Source organism: Corythoichthys intestinalis, chromosome 13 (genome assembly GCF_030265065.1).
Source record: "Corythoichthys intestinalis isolate RoL2023-P3 chromosome 13, ASM3026506v1, whole genome shotgun sequence".
Taxonomy (NCBI): Eukaryota; Metazoa; Chordata; class Actinopteri; order Syngnathiformes; family Syngnathidae; genus Corythoichthys; species Corythoichthys intestinalis.
In genome coordinates this window covers 52,721,405-52,739,362 of record NC_080407.1, presented here as the reverse complement: position 1 = coordinate 52,739,362, position 17,958 = coordinate 52,721,405, and the positions used below count along the sequence as shown (strand labels likewise).

The 17,958-nt window shown below is 40.4% G+C and overlaps 1 protein-coding gene across 2 annotated transcripts in view; it reads right to left on the bottom strand.

Annotated features, from left to right (window-relative positions):
- Positions 1-2,356: 2,356 nt before the first annotated feature.
- LOC130927970 (protein phosphatase 3 catalytic subunit alpha) overlaps positions 2,357-17,958 on the bottom strand; it is a 105,289-nt gene continuing 89,687 nt past the window's right edge. The window contains exons 13-14 of one of the 2 annotated variants that reach the window (XM_057854124.1): positions 13,430-13,459; positions 2,357-6,277 (exon numbers count right to left, since the gene is read on the bottom strand). In XM_057854124.1, the coding sequence (XP_057710107.1) occupies positions 6,075-6,277; positions 13,430-13,459 (233 nt within the window). In that variant the 3' untranslated portion in view covers positions 2,357-6,074. The remainder of the gene's footprint in view (positions 6,278-13,429; positions 13,460-17,958) is intronic. The other variant, XM_057854126.1, reaches the window with a different exon arrangement.

The following is a 17,958-nucleotide window of genomic DNA, read 5'->3' as shown; positions in this document are numbered from 1 at the left end:
ATAAGATTATCAAAATTATGAAATGACACTATCATGGACATTACTGAATGCTTATGTCATTAAGTGTCATTTGGCAAATTATGTCACTAATTCAATTTTTGTCCATCTTGGATCTTTTGCATCCATTCAAAAGTGAGATCATTTGCCGGATAACACTTAATGACATCTGTTATAAGCATTCATGAATGCTCCGGACAAAGACATTTCATAATTATGATTGTGTAATGACAGTCTTATGGCACCACTGTCAAATAAAGTGTCAGTAAATACCATAACTAGCAATTGATGAAACAATTGGAACAGTAACTGAAGAAATAATTAGCACAGAAGATACATTTTGATTGTTATTTACATCTGTAGCACTGCAATGCATGCTAAGAGGCATGCTGGATGACAACAGTCAATAGCAGGTGGCAGCAGAGGTTGACTGTCTCCCCCAAGGGAGTAGTGATGGCCAAATGAAGCTTCTTGAAGCAATAAAGCTTTGCAGTAACTGGTTCAAAGTTTAATGATGGTTCATTTGGTCTTATGACAGTCGGTCGTATGATGCTGCTGTCAAATAAGGTTGTACCGGTTAATATCTTTTGGTGTAAATATCCCATAATACAGTGAGGACAGCTGCGGCTTATAGTCCAGTGCATCTTATCTATGAACAAATGCCATTTTTGTGCCAAATTTGGTGGGCTGTGGCCTATAGTCAGGTGCGCCTTATAGTGCGAAAATTAGGGTATTTGGTCATCTACAAACAAGCAAGATTTCTGGCTGTCAAAGAGGTCTAACTTCTTCTAACGAGGCTCCACTCATTACCTGTATTAATGGCACCTGTTTTAGCTCATTATCGGTATAAAAGACACCTGTCCACAACCTCAGTCAGTCACACTCCAAACTCCACGATGGCCAGGACCAAAGAGCTGTCGAAAGACACCAGAGACAAAATTGTAGACCTGCACCAGGCTGGGAAGACCAAATCTGCAATAGGTAAAACGCTTGGTGTAACGAAATCAACTGTGGGAACAATTATTAGAAAATGGAAGACATACAAGACCACTGATAATCTCCCTCGATCTGGGGCTCCATGCAAGATCTCACCCCGTGGTGTCAAAATGATAAGAACGGTGAGCAAAAATCCCAGAACCACACGGGGACACCTAATTATTAACATTCTTTCTGTGAAAGGGATCCACAACTTGTAATTCTTAAAAGATAAATGTGAGTTTGTATATTGCGACTAAATATTGCCATCTAGTGTATTTGTTGAGCTAAACAAAACGTTTGAATAGTTTGACCAAAGCTATTATGATTGGGAAGGCCAGTTCTCTTTGCATTGAGCGCTTTTCTTTTTGTGAACAATATTTTTTTTGAGAGATAGGAATATTATTTTTGTTTTGCTTTCAGTAAATGATACTGTAGCGACTTAACTGTTCTGCCCAAATGCATGATGGGAAGAATGATAGTATGTAGTGTCCACCAGAAATAATTTGGTAATCTGGTGTGCACCAGAAAAAATCTGGTTCACACCAGAAACCATGTGGTGCACCCCAGAAACCATCTGGTGCACACCAGATAGTATCTAGTGCGCGCCTGAAACAATCTGTTAATTTTATGAACACCAGATAGTATATAATGGGCACCAGAATCAATCTGGTAATCTGGGTCACATCAGAAACAATCTGTTGCACACCAGATAGTTTGTAGTGCCCACCAGAAACAATCTGGTGCACAGTAGATCGTATTTAGTGCGCAACAAACAATCTGGTAACCTGATTCACACCAGAAACCCTTTGGTGCGCACCAGAAACAATCTGGTGCTCACCAGACAGTATGTAGTAGTGCACACCAGAAACAATCTGGTAATCTTATGCACACCAGATAGTATGTAGTGCACACCAGACACAATCTGGTAATCTTATGCACACCACATAGTATGTAGTGCGCACCAGAAACCATCTGGTAATCTGGGTCACACCAAAAACAATCTGGTAATCTGGTGCACACCAGAAACCATCTGGTGCGCACCAGAAACAATCTGCTTCACACCAGAAACCATCTGGTGCGCACCACATAGTATATAGTGTGCACCAGAAACAATCTGGTAATCTGGGTCACATCAGAAACAATTTTATGCACACCAGATAGTATTTAGTGCGCACCAGAAACAATCTGGTGCGCACCACATAGTATGTAGTGTGCACCAGAAACAATCTGGTAATCTGGGTCACATCAGAAACAATCTGTTGCACACCAGATAGTATGTAGTGCCCACCAGAAACAATCTGGTGCGCACCAGGTGTTTTCTAGTCCGCACCTGTTAAACATTAGCATTAATATAGCATTTTAGATAGCGGGCTTTTGCTATGCAAGTTAGCCAATTGTTCTTTTGTTATACTTAGATCCTCATTAATTTATTTTTTTACATTGTTTGAGTCTAAACTAAGGTGCTATTTATGATGTGTTCCCCCGCAATGGTTCATAGGTAGTTTCCGAGCAATGCCGGGCCAAACCGCTAGTGTTAATTAAAATGAGTGGAGTCGAGGATGGCTGGAGTTGAAATTCATGCACATTTTTATTGAACAGTTATATAAAATACTAATTTTTCATAGTTGCAAGTGCATGCCTCATCTGCCAACAGTTTTGAAGTAAATTACAAAAAGCAAGGCTTCATGTCATGTAGTGAATTACTTGGGCACTTAAGCAGTTTCTTAAAAAAGATCAACATATATATATTTTTTTTGTTTAAAGTATTGAGCAGTATCAAACCTGTAACTGATATACAAAGCAGAGTTTCCAAATAATAATGGTTAGAATAGAAGAACCAAATGACAAATTCTGTGGCACATTTAAAAAAAAAAACTTTTCGAAACCTGTTATATGACACCGAGGGCTAATCATGCATTTTTGAGCTCCGACATGGTAACCAACACACCTCACGAGAATTTTCAAACATGCGTAAATTGGACATGTGTGCACGTACAAGCGCCGCTGAAAAAACAGGAGTCGTCATCTTAAAAAAGAAGGCATAGCGCGTCGTGGTGTTAAATGTTTCCAGTATATGTTCACTAAAGAGCAATATAGTTCAAATATTCCCATTTTCTTTTTCAGTTCTTTGACTTTTTAGAAAACATGCATAGGCAGACACTTGTTTTTTTTTTCTTTTTACACAATATAAGTTTCCTATTCTCACTTTGTTCGTAATACTTCAAAAGAGAAAATGAACACTCGTTTCCAGCAAGCCTTATTAAATCGAACCTTTCCTTCTGAAAACATATTAGCAAATGATAAATGAAAATTCCAGTTATGAAACTCAATAAAATATCGCTCCTTATCGAGTCATTTAGCCATTATACAGGAGAGAGAAAGAGAAAAAATCAGGTCAAAGCACACACCAAAAGAACCTGAGGTAAGCGTAATATGTACATAACCATAAAACGTTCCATTATTTGGCATTTCCACAACATTCTTTTTAAGACTGCCTAATTCATTTCAGAGCTATAATATAAGAAGAGCAACAAAAAAAAAAAAAAAAAAAAGAAAAATCATCAATAAATAGTTCTTAGTTTGTACACCCTTACATTATATTTTTTTAAAAACGGCAGCTCGTTCTGTCCTTTTTAGTGCTGTGTTTTTGTAAACGTACAATAGTTAGTAAGAAGGTAAATGTACGGAGCCCTTAAAGGGACATTGACAGAAATAATTTTAAACAATCTGCTGCGCACCAGATAGTATGTGGTGCGCACCAGAAACAATCTGGTAATCTGGTGTGCACCAGAAAACATCTAGTGCGCACCAGAAAAAAATCTGGTAATCTGATTCACACCAGAATCCATCTGGTGCCCACAGAATAGTATATATTGCACACCAGAAACTACCTGGTGCGCACCTCATCACATGTAGTGCGTACCAGAAACAGTCTGGTAATCTGTGTCACACCAGAAAACAATCTTGTGTGCACCAGATAGTATGTGGTGCGCACCACAAAATATCTGGTAATCTGGTTCACACCAGAAACCATGTGGTGCGAACCAGAAACAATCTGGTGCACACAGAATAGTATATAATGCGCACCAGAAACAATCTGGTGCGCACTACATAGTATGTAGTGCACACCAAAATCTGGTGCGTACCACATAGTATGTAGTGTGCACCAGAAACAATCTGGTAATCTGGGTCACACCAGAAACAATCTGGTAATGTGGGTCACACCAGAAACAATCTGGTGCACACCAGATAACATGTAGTACGCACCAAATTCTGGTGCGTACCGCATAGTATATAGTGTGCATCAGAAACAATCTGGTAATCTGTTTCACACCAGAAACTACGTGGTGCGAACTGGAAACAATCTGGTAATCTTGGTCACACCAGAAACCATGTGGTGCGCACCAGAAACAATCTGCTAATCTGGTGTCCACCAGAAACCATCTAGTGCGCACCAGAAAAAATCTGGTAGTCTGGTTCACACCAGAATCCCTCTGGTGTGCACCAGTTAGTATGTAGTGCGCACCAGAAACAATCTGGTGTGCACCAGATAGTATGTAGTGTGCACCAAAAACAATCTAGTGCATACCACAAGTATGAAACAATTTGGTGCGCACAGAATGGTATATATTGCACACCAGAAACAACCTGGTGCACACCACATCATATGTAGTGCGCACCAGAAACAGTCTGGTGCACACAGAATAGTATATAGTGCGATTCAGAAACAATCTGGTGCACACCACATACCAGAAACAATCTAGAAATCTGGGTCACACCAGAAACAATCTGGTGCACACCAGATAGTATGTAGTGCGCACCAAAATCTGGTAATCTGTTTCACACCAGAACCTACGTGGTGCGAACTGGAAACAATCTGGTAATCTGGGTCACACCAGAAACCATGTGGTGCGCACTGGAAACAATCTGGTAATCTGGGTCACACAAGAAACAATCTGGTGTGCACCACATAGTATGTAGGGCGCACCACAAACAATCTGGGTTGTATCGCATAGTATGTAGTGCGTACCAGAAACAATCTGGTCATCTGGTTCACACCAGAAACCATCTGGTAATCTGGTGCACACCAGATAGTATGTGATGCGCACCAGAAACAATTTGGTGCATACCAGATAGTATGTAGTGCGGACCAGAAAGAACATGGTAATCTGGGTCACACCAGAAATAATCTGGTAAACTGGTGTGCACCTGATAGTATGTGGTGCACACGAGAAACAATCTGGTGCGCACCAGAAACCATCTAGTGTGTACCAGATAGTATATAGTGTGCACCAGAAACAATATGGTAATCTGGTTCACACCACAGAAACCATCTGGTGCGCACCAGATAGTATGTGATGCGCACAAGAAAAAAACTGGTGCATACCAGATTGTATGTAGTGCGGACCAGAAACAATCTGGTGCATACCACATATTATGTAGTGCGCACCAGAAACAATTTGGTCATCTGGATTACACCAGATAGTATATAGTGCGCACCAGAAACAATCTGGTTCAAACCACATAGTATGTAGTGCGCATCAGAAGCCATCCTGTGTGCACCAGATGGTTTCTAGTCCGTATCTGGTAAACATTAGCATTACATAGCATTTAAGCTTGCAGACTTTTGTGATGCAAGTTGGCCAATTGTTGCAAACATTAGCATTATATAGCATTTAAGCTGCAGAATTTTTCAATGCAAGTTAGCCAATTGCAACAATGCAACAATTGACTAACTTATAGCATAGCAAACGTCAGCTAGCCTAAATGCTATATAACGCTAATGTTTACCAATTTTTTCTGGTGCGCAGATGGTTTCATTCATTTTATTTCTGTCGATTTCCCTTTAGGAGCTCCGTATAAATGAGCAAGGGTCTTCCGAGAAGAAAAGAAACAAGAAAAAAACCATCCTTATCGCTCTCGCGTGCAGAGTGGCGTCCGACCAAGCGCCCTTGGCGCTTTTAGCAATAACTTAGCAGATTTGACGAATAATTTGAAGGCATATCCAAAGACTAGCAAGTGACATGACACCCTCCCCGGTGCGACCCGTACATGCCTTACTCCCGTTCCCGCCCCACCCGGAGCCCCGCCCTGGGGATCTACTGGATCCCTCCGCCGCCGCTGGTGCTTCCTTTGCTGTCCGTGCCGTTGGTCTCCGAGCACAGCGCCTTGTTGAGCGAGTTGAGGCTGGCGTCCGAGGGGAGTGCGTCCCGCCGCGGCGGCATCCTCTCGTTGATGCGGTCCAGACCCTTGGCTTCCTCGAAGCTGGTGATCTTGTGCTGGGGCGAAAAGCCCTTGATGGCTGAGGAAAGGAGAAGAAAAAACAAGCACAACAGGCTGTGATTTCCATAAAGTTAAGGTGAAAGAACAGCACACTGTCCCACCTTCACCGATCGGACCCCCGCCATAAACCTTTTCAAAATTTTGGGAGGAAAAAAATAGACACCAGAGTACTTTCAGTTGGCAGAAAGTGACAATTGAGCCCAAGAATGTGTTGTGCTTTGGGAATTTGTAGTACAGGTAGTCCCCGGGTGACGACGTACTCGACTAATGTGATTTTCTGACGCCAGAGTGTCGTCCGCCATTTTGTCGCCAGTATTTTTTAATTTTTTTAGTTGCATAAAAATCTCGGGGGAGGGCAACCGGGTATGTTGTCCCGGGCCTCAGGACCATAGGGGCCCCTGAATGACCCTTAATTTATTTTACTTTATATTCACTTGCACAATTAGTGGTTGACTAAATACTTATTTGCCCCACTGTATTTATTTTTTATTCAAATCATTGTCTGATTTAAAATTATGTTCTACTCGATATATACTTAAAAACTTAAACATTAACAAAAAATTCCCTTTTGTTTTTTGCACAACGTGAGCGTTGAAGTCCCCCAGGAGAACAAGGGAGTCCCCAGAGGGGGCGCTCTCCAGCACACCCTCCAAGGACTCCAAAAAGGGTGGGTACTCCCATGGGCTCATGGGAAAGGGAACGAACCCATGTTGCTTTTTCGGGCTGTGCCCGGCTGGGCCCCATGGGGACGGGCCCGACCACTAGACGCTTGCCTTCGAGCCCCACCCCCAGGCCTGGCACCAGAGGGGGACCCCGGTAACCCGCGTCCGGGCAAGGGAAACTTGAGTCCATTTGTTTAACTCATCATTAGGGGTCATTTTGAGCCATGCTTTGTCTGGCCCCTCACCTAGGACCTGTTTGCCATTGGTGTCCTCCATCATTAAACAAAATACAATACTTTTAGGCCTTTTTGGGTGGTTATTTTGAGATTTAGAGGTACCTAAAGGGTTAACTCTAATTCCCGTGGAAATTCGGGTTGCGTCGCCAGCGTCGGAACAAAACTCGGGGACTACCTGTATTTTCTTTTACATTCAACTGATGGCTTATAATGTTTTGCGTCCTTTCTGTGTTTGCTCTTGTGAGGCACCACTTGTCAAATAATGGCCACAGAATCCATGTTGGAATTCTTGTCGAGTCTTCCAAGTGTTTACTCATATACCCTTCATATCCCACTTTGTCGTTTTCACCCCCACACCATTAAAACCTCGTCACTTGACAGGCATAAGAATTTGAATATCCCCTAGAAACGCCACATTGTTCCCGCTTGGCATCGGGGTGAACGGGCCGCCTTTTATGAGCATTTTTAAGCTAGCGTAAGTTTGCTCAAAAAGGTTGCCCGAGGACCCCGAAGACAGGTTGCGGGCTGGAGAAAAGGAATTCATCGGAGACAAAGACAGAGGGAAAGAAAGTAAAGAGTCGTGGAGACATTCACGTCCACAAATTCGAAACACGATGAGATTTGCGCTCACGTACAAAAGACAGTACAGAGGAAATCGGGGTGCTAACCACTTGGCTCGTCTGCTTGGAGCATGCAGCAAATCGGGGGCGTCGGGGGAGGAACAACGACATGAAAGGTTTGAAGGACAAGGTAACATAGACTTCACCATCAGTTGACAAGACACGTCTTCCCATTGGGGGCCGACCCAGGCAGAACGTTTGGCTTTCAGTGTGATCAACTCAAACACACGCTGCGTTCAAACGCCGGATTTAGGTGGAAATAGGACTATGTTTCACTGCATAGAAGCAGGCAGTAGTATCTCAAGAGTAATTTGGTCGAGGACTCAAGGTAATTATTATATTAAACAGCACCATATGAGCGCTTTGAAACGTGGAAAAAAAATGAATGGAAAAAATTTGCGTAGTTTTAGCTTGAAATATTTACGTCAAATGAACAATAACTGCCTGTTTTTTTGTTGTTGTTGTTAATTTTAACCAAGAAACTAGACTGTTCTATGTTCATATCTATGGAAATTCCAGGATGTACATATTTATTTACAATAATTTTTTTCAATTTAAAAAGCTCTTTTTTTTTTTGTGATGGCTACTATGTTGTATCCATACACAGTAGCGTACCTTTACAGTCAAATGATCACGTAATTTTCGGCTAACTGCCCGTTTTTTTGGCCAAATTAAAGTAGTAATTCAGATATTTCTGCGTCTATACGAAAAACATTCACCTTTTACGTGTTTTATTTTATGTAATATTTCAATCTAAAAATGACGAGGGCCAGATACACGTGCTGAGGCAACAGTGACATCAGAATTCAACAATCAAGTTTGTGATTGTATATTGAGTAAAATTAGGACTATTCTGCATGCTTTCCTCAAGTATTTAATTTCTGATAATCTGAAAATTGCAGCAGAGCCGAGAACGAAAAGTGGTATTTGATATTTGGCAAAATGGCTTTTGTCATGTGGCATTTTTTTTTTTTTTTTTTTGTTACGTGGCAGTTTTTTTAGTATGTGCCATTTTTTTGAGTATGTGGAAAAATTGATTTTGTAATGTGGTATTTTTTTTAGAATGTGGAAAAAATTGATTTTGGTATGTGGCATTTTATTTGGTATGTGGCAAAATTGATTTTGGAAAGTTGCATTTTATTTGGTATGTGGCTTTTTTTTTTTTGGTATGGGGCAAAATGAATTTTGGTACATTGAATTTTTTTGGTATGAGGCAAAATGGATTTTGGTATGTGGCATTTTTTCGTTATGTGGCATTTTTATTTGGTATGCGGCAAAATTGATTTTGGTATGTGGCTTTTTTTTTTGGTATGTGGCATTTTTATTTGGTATATGGCAAAATGGATTTTGGGATGTGGCATATTTATTTGGTATGAGGCATTTTTTAGGTATGGGGCAAAATAGATTTTGATATGTGGCATTTTTTTGGGGTATGTGGGAAAATGGATTTTGGAGGCAAAATGGATTTTGGTATGTGGCATCTTTATTTGGTATGTGGCAAAATGGTTTTGGAATGTGGCATATTTAATTGGTATGTGGCATTTTTTAGGTATGTGGCAAAATGGATTTTGGTATGTGGCATTTTTATTTGGTATGTGGCAAAATGGATTTTGGTGGAAAATGGATTTTGGTATGTGGCATTTTTTGTATGTGGCAAAGTGACTTTTGACATATAGCATTTTTTTGTATGTGGCAAAATTATTTTTGGTATATCAAAATGAATGGTAAATTCATCAAGCCGTCAATGGCCTGCAAAAATGCCATATACAAAAAAACAAAAACATATACCAAGTCATTTTGCCACATAAAAAAAGATATTTATCAAAAGCCACTGTGGCAAAAAAAAAAAAATGCCACATACCCAAAAAAAATTGCTACATACCAAAATCCATTTTACCACATACAAAAAAAGCCACATACCAAAATCAATTTTGCCACATACCAAAAAAAAAGCCACATACCAAAAAAAAAGCCACATACCAAAATCCATTTTGCCACATACCACAGCACCAAAAAAATGCCACATACCAAAATCCATTTTGCCACATACCAAGAAAATGCCACATTCCCCTAAAAAAAGCCACATACCAAAATCCATTTTGCCACAAACCAAAAAAAATGCCACATCCCAAAATCCATTTAACCACAAACCCCCGAAAAAATGCAACATACCAAAATCCATTTTGTCACATACCAAAAAAATGCCACATGCCAAAAGCCATTTTGTCACATACCAAATACCACTTTTCATTCTCACTATCTCTCGAAAATTGAGTGATTTATTGAAGTTTTATTCGAGAGTTAAAAACTTGCACTAAATAAAAAAACATTGAAATTGCTATTTTGGGCAAAAACGTATATGATATGTTAAATATTGCTATTGATCCTAAAAATATAGGTGATTATCTCTGATTTTTGTGAATCTAGCGTAAAATTTGAGAATTTTATAGCCATTTTAACTTTTGTTATACTAAAAAAAATAATTAATCGGGATTTTATTCGGGAACGACTTTGAATTTTTTGATGTCGCTGCTCATGGAGACTCATATATGCCTAAGGGAGGCGCTTGTTTTGGTTTTAGCTCGCTAGCGACTTTGGTTAAATATTGAATTTGAACTTTTTGAAAATAGGCCCCCTACGGATCGGCCCCGAGCCCAGTCAACTGATAGTGAAGTCTGTGAAGTCCAATTGTTCCAAAGAAAACAAATTCCAAAGATTTTTGTGTTACGTCCCCCGTTATCAAGGCTGGACTTGCAGTTTACGCCTTTCCATTTGCACGGAAATGGGCATGTTGGCTAGTTGTTGCTGCATAGCACAGGTCAGACGCAGGTTATTAGCACACGACACAGCAGGGCCACAAAGGAACCACATAGAAGAGGAAGCTGAGAAGGGTTCCTCCCACCACGTTCTTCTTGTTGTTCTCGCCCAAGTGGCCAAGCGGGGAGGTCAACGTGGAAAGTCGTTTGAGCATCCCGCCAAAATCTCCAGCTTTTGAGCTCATGTGACACCAGCCGAATACCGAGAACGTGAAAGAAATGCTCAAACGGCTTTTCGTAAAGGGGACCGATTTCGACGTTAAAGCAATAACAAGGCGGTTTCAAAGGGGAAGTTGAGAAGCTTGGATGCTTTTTTGGAGCGGGCGTGTCCAAACTTTGTCCACATTTTGAAAAAAAATGACTCATTTAATACTTTCGTGACTAAGTATTGTTTACAATCACGATACGATACGATTTGCGATGCAAGGCTCACGATAAGGGTTATCTCACGACAATTATCCATACATGCGTCAGGGAATCATTCTATATTATTTTATTATTCAAATGACTTTTGTGATGGGAAATACATTCACACACCTAGGAGAAAAAAACCCTATTGAATAGGGTCCTACAAAATAGGAGGCACTACTGAGCAGTGCAGCCACATCCTTATTCAAAACCAAAATGAATCTTCTAATTGGTCCAATTCGACCAAGTGTGCCAAATTTTATGGCTCTATAAGCTGCCGAAGTCCCAGAAGAAATCCCTTTTAATGGCTAACAAAGGGTCATCGGACATGTCAGACGTCAGACACGTGGACATGGGCCTTAAAATGAAATATTACAAAAGGTCTTGTAATTAAAATGACCAACCTGAAAAGAACTAGACATGTATAAGTAAAATGACTGACTTTCTGTTGCCACTAGTTGGCGCTGCAGAGTTGATGCAAATGACCCATGACAAGCACGGGAAGTTTGGCACAGATACGTTGTATGCCTGCCAAGTTATGACTGTTCAAAATTTGTGGCGAGACGGTCATTTTCACTTTCCTGTTTGTACCCCTCTGCTTCAACGAAATATCAATATTTTTCATACGGCACCTCAAAACATGTCTTAAGGCTCCCCTGAAACAGGTTTGAGGTAAACTGATTTTTTTCCCTTGTAGGAGGAGCCTGTCTAGTAAAAAAAATGCCATTTCAATGCAATCGTGTTCAGGCTGGGATACCTCTCATACATGCCAGATATGAAAAAGACTTAACCTTGTATCAGGGAGTTATTAGTCATTTACTGAAGATGGCATGTTGCCAAAAAATATCCAACTTTGGCACCCTGCTTAGGTCAGACACGTGAGTGAAAACTCACCATTTTTGAAAATTTAAGCTCTTATGTCTCATGAACAGTCTCACCAATTTTGAGGAGGATCAGACTTATGCACCCTGTAACTCGATATAAATTTCACATTCAATCCAAAATACCTGTTGGGTTTGGAAAATGGGTGCACGAGACTTTTTGGAGCAGTTTTGCACAAAGTATCGACTCCCCAAATTTCATTGCTATAGGTTAAAAAAACCTAATAGAAAAGGTAAGGCTTCGTCTTTCTTTCCTCCCTGCTGCCGCTTGCTGCTATCTTCGTCTAGTCTAGTCTGTCTGCTTTTTTTGTATTTCCTCTGTGGATCAACCGTGCTGGTCTCATACGAAAATGGATCTGATTAGTTGGTCTCTCAGCGCAATTGACAAGATTTTTTCAACAAGACATGGTGCACCTGGACAGCCGTCTTGCCCGGACGGGACCTTCGCCGCTGGTTATGTGAGAGATTCATGGGATCACTGGAAGCCAGCGTGTCTTACTGTCATGTCAGTAGAAGATATCAAGGATATTTGGCGTGTTGTTTGTGGCGTTCCTTCTGCTTGGCTTAGAAAGTGGCCTGCTCTACCGGAAAGTTTCCAAGACGGCAGCTTTCAAGGCAATCAATAAATTGACCACGGATCAAACGGTGCGATTCAAGGCATCGGAAGGTCGCGTCGAGGCTCGGACCGAGAACTGGCTGCGTGGACTCGCAGTTCGGTCCGAGGAAGGATGGAGAAAAGTGGATGCTGCCTTGCGCCAGGTGACGGAACAGTCGGGGCAGACCGCGACTATTGGCAATGACTTAAGGGACCTGAGATCTCGCCTACACCATGAGGAGCAGGAATTTGACTGAAGACCAGCCATATTTCAACATATTAAATTACTTATTTGGCTTAATTTGATTATAATTTTCCATTCCTTTCCCAAACACCCTTACCCCACCATCCCCTTTTCCTGGGGAGAGCCGCGCAGATGGCCCTATATCTTGCGCTTGATCCCTTCCCAAGGCCGGTCGCAGGGCCCTGCGACTCTTATTTTGTCTACAGACACGTACAAATACTGATACATTTGCGCATACACACACTCACACACAACTTCCCCTCTTCATTCCGCCACCGCCTTTTTCTTACTCTACCCTCCCAGTTCAAACGAAATGGACGTCCACTAGTGAAAAACTCAATTATAGTATGTCGTAGTATAGTAAATTTCCTGATACATGCATCGCTAACTGTTGTTTCGCCATATCGTGAGATAATCGTGAGCCTTGTATCGCAAATCGTATCCTACCGTGAGCTATCCAGAGGTCCCACCCCTATTGGACACCCCTGTTTTTACGCCAATTGACTCTGAAGATGTTCCCCTTTCAAACATGCGTGGCCACAGGGCTTCCTACGTACGAACGCACGCACGTCTCTCGCACAGCTACCACGACGCCCGGCGTCGTTCTAGCCCAGACACCCAACACACGCTACTCAAGCACCAGCGAGATGGATGGAAATCCCGTACAGCCCCCTCTTAGACGGGAGGGCCGCCGGACCTGGTTATTTACCTTCGTCAGCCTCAATGGCTTCAATAGTAGCTGAAGAGAAGAAGAGGGGGGTTGCAAAACCAATGAGAGAGGTGAGCAAAGAGGAGGTCATTTTCGTCAATGCCGACAACACTTATTATCTAAACATTTCTCGTCGCGAAGGACATGTCAGCACAGAAAGAGAAACAGAAAGAGATAGATGAAGTGTTCTAAAGGCCTAAAAAAACATTAAACTCTCACAAACTCACAAAAAAATACTAATAATCACAAATGCACACATCTATACACAAAACCACCCAAGTAAATCTGACACACACAAAAAAAAAACGAAGTATCCAGTACTCAAAATTTTCTAAATGTACATGGCGGAAAACACAGACAAGACTGAAAAAGCAGTTTTGGCTCTTGCACTCCTCTTTAAAAGAATCTGCTGTATTTTAAGCCAAAACAACTGTTGTGTTTGATAGAACAATATGTCTATATGCTGCCATAGCAGATTCATGGCGCATTAAGCCCCCGAACAATTTTGAATTTGTCCGTTTTACCCTGGAAACCCCCGTTTACAGACGTCGCGCAACCGCTTTTGTTTCAGCCTACCCATAAAAAGAAGGTAAGTAATTGTATTTGTTATTCGAAATGTCTGTCATTTTTAGCTTAGAATCCTTAATTGATGTCTAATATTTCTTTTAAAACAAAAACAACTTTCAAGAATTATTCACTCGCATATTTTAAACTTTTAAACAAATTACGTCACAATTAAAAAATTAGCGTCTGTAAAAAAGTCACTGATATCTACCTCATAACTGTCAGGGAAGTTCAAGTTTGAACTCCGAGACAAGTATTAATCAATAGCTCAGAAAGAGAAAGAATCAAACTCAGCCAAGGATTGCCTGTAGAGCTGAAACGAATCCTCGAGCAACTCTAGTAACTCGGGTTTAAAAACTGATCCGAGTAATTTTATTCACCTCGAGTAATCGTTTATTTTGACAGCTCTAAGCATCACGTTTTGCTCGGACTACTTTTAATGCGGGACAACGCGCTGATGTCACGTGCGTAGAGGAAAAAAAAAAAAAGAAAAACAAAACAAAAACTTACTGCAACCGACAGCCGCTACAAACGACGCCGACGTTGCTAAATAGTAGCCCGCACGATGCTACGTTGGTAGGTAGCGTCTAATGAGTCTCATAGGCTACGTTCATACTACAGGTCTTAATGCACGAATCCGATTTTTTCGTGTTTTTCCGACTCGAGTGAGGCATTAACTTGACGGTCTGAACGTGACAAGTCGCATAGAACGGGACCATTTCAAATCCGATCTGGGTCACTTTCGTATGTGGTCTAAATCCGATCTGGACCACATTTTTCCAGACTGTCGCGGCGGTCTGTACTGTCCAGTCCCGCAAATCGGATTTAATGCAGCAATTACGTCATCAAATAGCGAGAGAGTCGTTACCGTAGCGACGCACCTGTGCGTTATTAGCGCCTAGCTTGCAGTGAACATGGCTTTTGGGGAAGGGCTGAGCTTGACAATAGTCATAAAAAATAAAAATGGGTTGAGGATAAGCCTGAGAATGCTCAGTTTTCTCTCTGTTCCAAGTGAGCAATATTTCAACATTGCCTCCACGGCCGAGAGTCGGGACAAACTGCCCGTATGTGTGTGTGACGTGCACAGACAGTGCGTGCATGCTATCGATCCATATAAACTTTGAATATAAGCCTAAACGGGGATTATTTATGTCTGTTATTTGTGTCCACCTTTTGAAAAGCAAAATATGATATCCCTGGAATGACGGATGACGTCTGTCATTTGTTTTGATGCTTCTGCGCATGCGGGTCTTCTTGCTTAGCGTGTGTCGGACTGCGAATTAGTGCGCATGCGTAATACTTGAACGGTCTCAATGGATAGAGGCAGTCTGAACGGGCACGCCAAAAAAATGGATATGACAAAAAATCGGATTCGTGCATTAAGACCTGTAGTATGAACGTAGCCATAGAGATAACATGTATGTTGAACTAGATGCGAAAGGACAGACTCGGCCGCGTCTAGGCAGCGTTAGTAAACAGCCGCCATCTTAAAGCAGTAGAGCGCCAAGCGCTAATAAAGAGCGCTAAGCGCTAATAAATAAAGATTAACGTTACTGTAACTAACTCAAGCAACGTTAGCCCTGCGGAGGGCTAGGTTTCTATTAATTATGACCACTGTCGATGCGTGGCTAACGTGTCTTATATACAGGCTTTAACATAACAACGTTGTGGAGTGATGAGGGTATAAAATAAAAACTCAATCATGCTAACTATCAATTTTAGCTCAGTAGGCATTGCTGGATAAAACACTAAGTAGCACTGGTCCCTAATGTGCTCCAATACAGCCTGTATCATACATTTATTTTGAACACTGCAAAAACTCAAAATCCTATCAGGACTTACAGTTTAGACTAACTTAAAACTTAACTAGAACTTAAAAACGGCTTGACACAAATTGAAATCCAATTGAAACACGTGGGAAAAAATCCTAACTTTTAAGTGATGTGTGTTATCAAGCGTAACGGCATTTTTAGGTATATATATATATATTTTAATAAGATCTAAAGGTTTTTGAGTGAAAGCAGTGAATTAGTCTTTTTTTTTATTCTAGTTACATCTGAGATGCAATTGTTGGCTGTTTTCAACAATATACATCGAAAATAAAGACATTGATTGACTGAAAATGGTTCAAGATTAGATAAAATGTCTTGTTTTCTCATATATATTTATAATTGCTCTTCACCTAAAAATATATTTGTTTTATCCGATTACTCGATTAATCGATAGATTTTTCAGTCGATTACTCGATTACTAAAATATTCGATAGCTGCAGCCCTAATTGCCTGCATCGAAGACTTTATAGAACACAAGATGTATATCCAGGGTACAATGGTGTGCTCCAGCCAGATGCTTTGAACACGCAGGAGAGCAAAGAAGTACAATAGAGGCTGGACATTTATACTGTTGAAAGGGCGTTACCTAAGGATGCTTACTGTGAAACGATACCTACGAAAACGAAAGTGAAACTTAAGTATCAACTCTGGTGGTTTTCCACAGAAAAACATCATGAGTTATGACCTTGGGAACTTAGCCGTAGCTGGCACGAGAGGGGGTAAAATCAGATAAGGCTGTTGACAGAAACTCTTTGTATTATATTCAAAGAAATACATGTGGATACAGCCTCACAAATGAATATAGTATTAGCGCAGTTATGTTTTATAAGCATGAATAAAATATTCTTTCACAATAATTTTCGCTTAATTGTATTTTTTTCGTTACTGTCGCATTTTCCCCAATATTTGAGGTTATAAATAATCGTTCCAAAGTTAGAAAATTCAGAAAAAAAAACGTTTAAAAGGGTAAATATATGAAAACATTTCGACCGATCCTTGATGTCTGCGATTTCTGCATCGTGACCCTTGTTAGATTACCATGTTTCACCCATAAAATCCCCCCAAAATCCGGTTGTGGCCATTCACAGCTGTGTCTTGATACTCGGTGATACGTGTGACACAGAGTTTTTGGATCAAAACAAGGTAAGTACGCGATAATATTTCGTTAAAATCATGGCGTCTTTAATTCTGCTCTCGCGTGCTCTCACCTCCAGTTAGGGTTTTGCTGTTAAAAAATGTATATTTTTTTTTCTAACAAATGCCCTCCTTTTCAAAATTTTTCTTCCCCCAGACAATTAAGATTTTAAGTAGGGCTGTCAAAATTATCACATTAACGGGCGGTAATTAATTTTTTAAATTAATCACGTTAAAATATTTGACGAAATTAACGCACATGCCCCGCTCAGATTAAAATGACAGCAGTGTAATGTCCGCTTGTTATTTGTTTTTTTGTTATTTGGCGCCCTCTGCTGGCGCTTGGGTCCAAATGATTTTATGGGTTTGGGAAGTGAGCATGGTGTAATGACATCAACAATGGCGAGCTACTAGTTTATTTTTTAATTGAAAATTTTACACATTTTAATTAAATGAAAACATTAAGAGGGGTTTTCATATAAAATTTCTATAACTTGTACTAAGATTTATCTTTTAAGAACTACAAGTTTTTCTATCCATGGATCGCTTTAAGAGAATGTTAATAATGTTAATGACATCTTGTTGATTTATTGTTATAATAAACAAATACAGTACTTATGTACGGTATTTTGAATCTATATATCCGTCTTGTGTCTTATCTTTTCAATCCAACAATAATTTACAGAAAAATATGGCATATTTTATAGATGGTGAATTGCGATTAATTACAATTAATTTTTAAGCTGTAATTAACTAGATTAAAAATTTTAATCATTTGACAGCCCTAATTTTAAGCTTTCCAATGATGTATCACACATGCATATCAGACAATTTTGAAATTTGGCCAAATTGGGGGTCTCAGAGCGGAACTACAAGTCACCTGAGTGTTTTCCGCCATATACTTTTGTGAGTTTTTATCAAATGGCCAAAACGTGCTTTGCACAGCCTGAAAATCAAAGTTTGGCCATAAAAACTCAAGTTGTGTACTGCATTAAAACG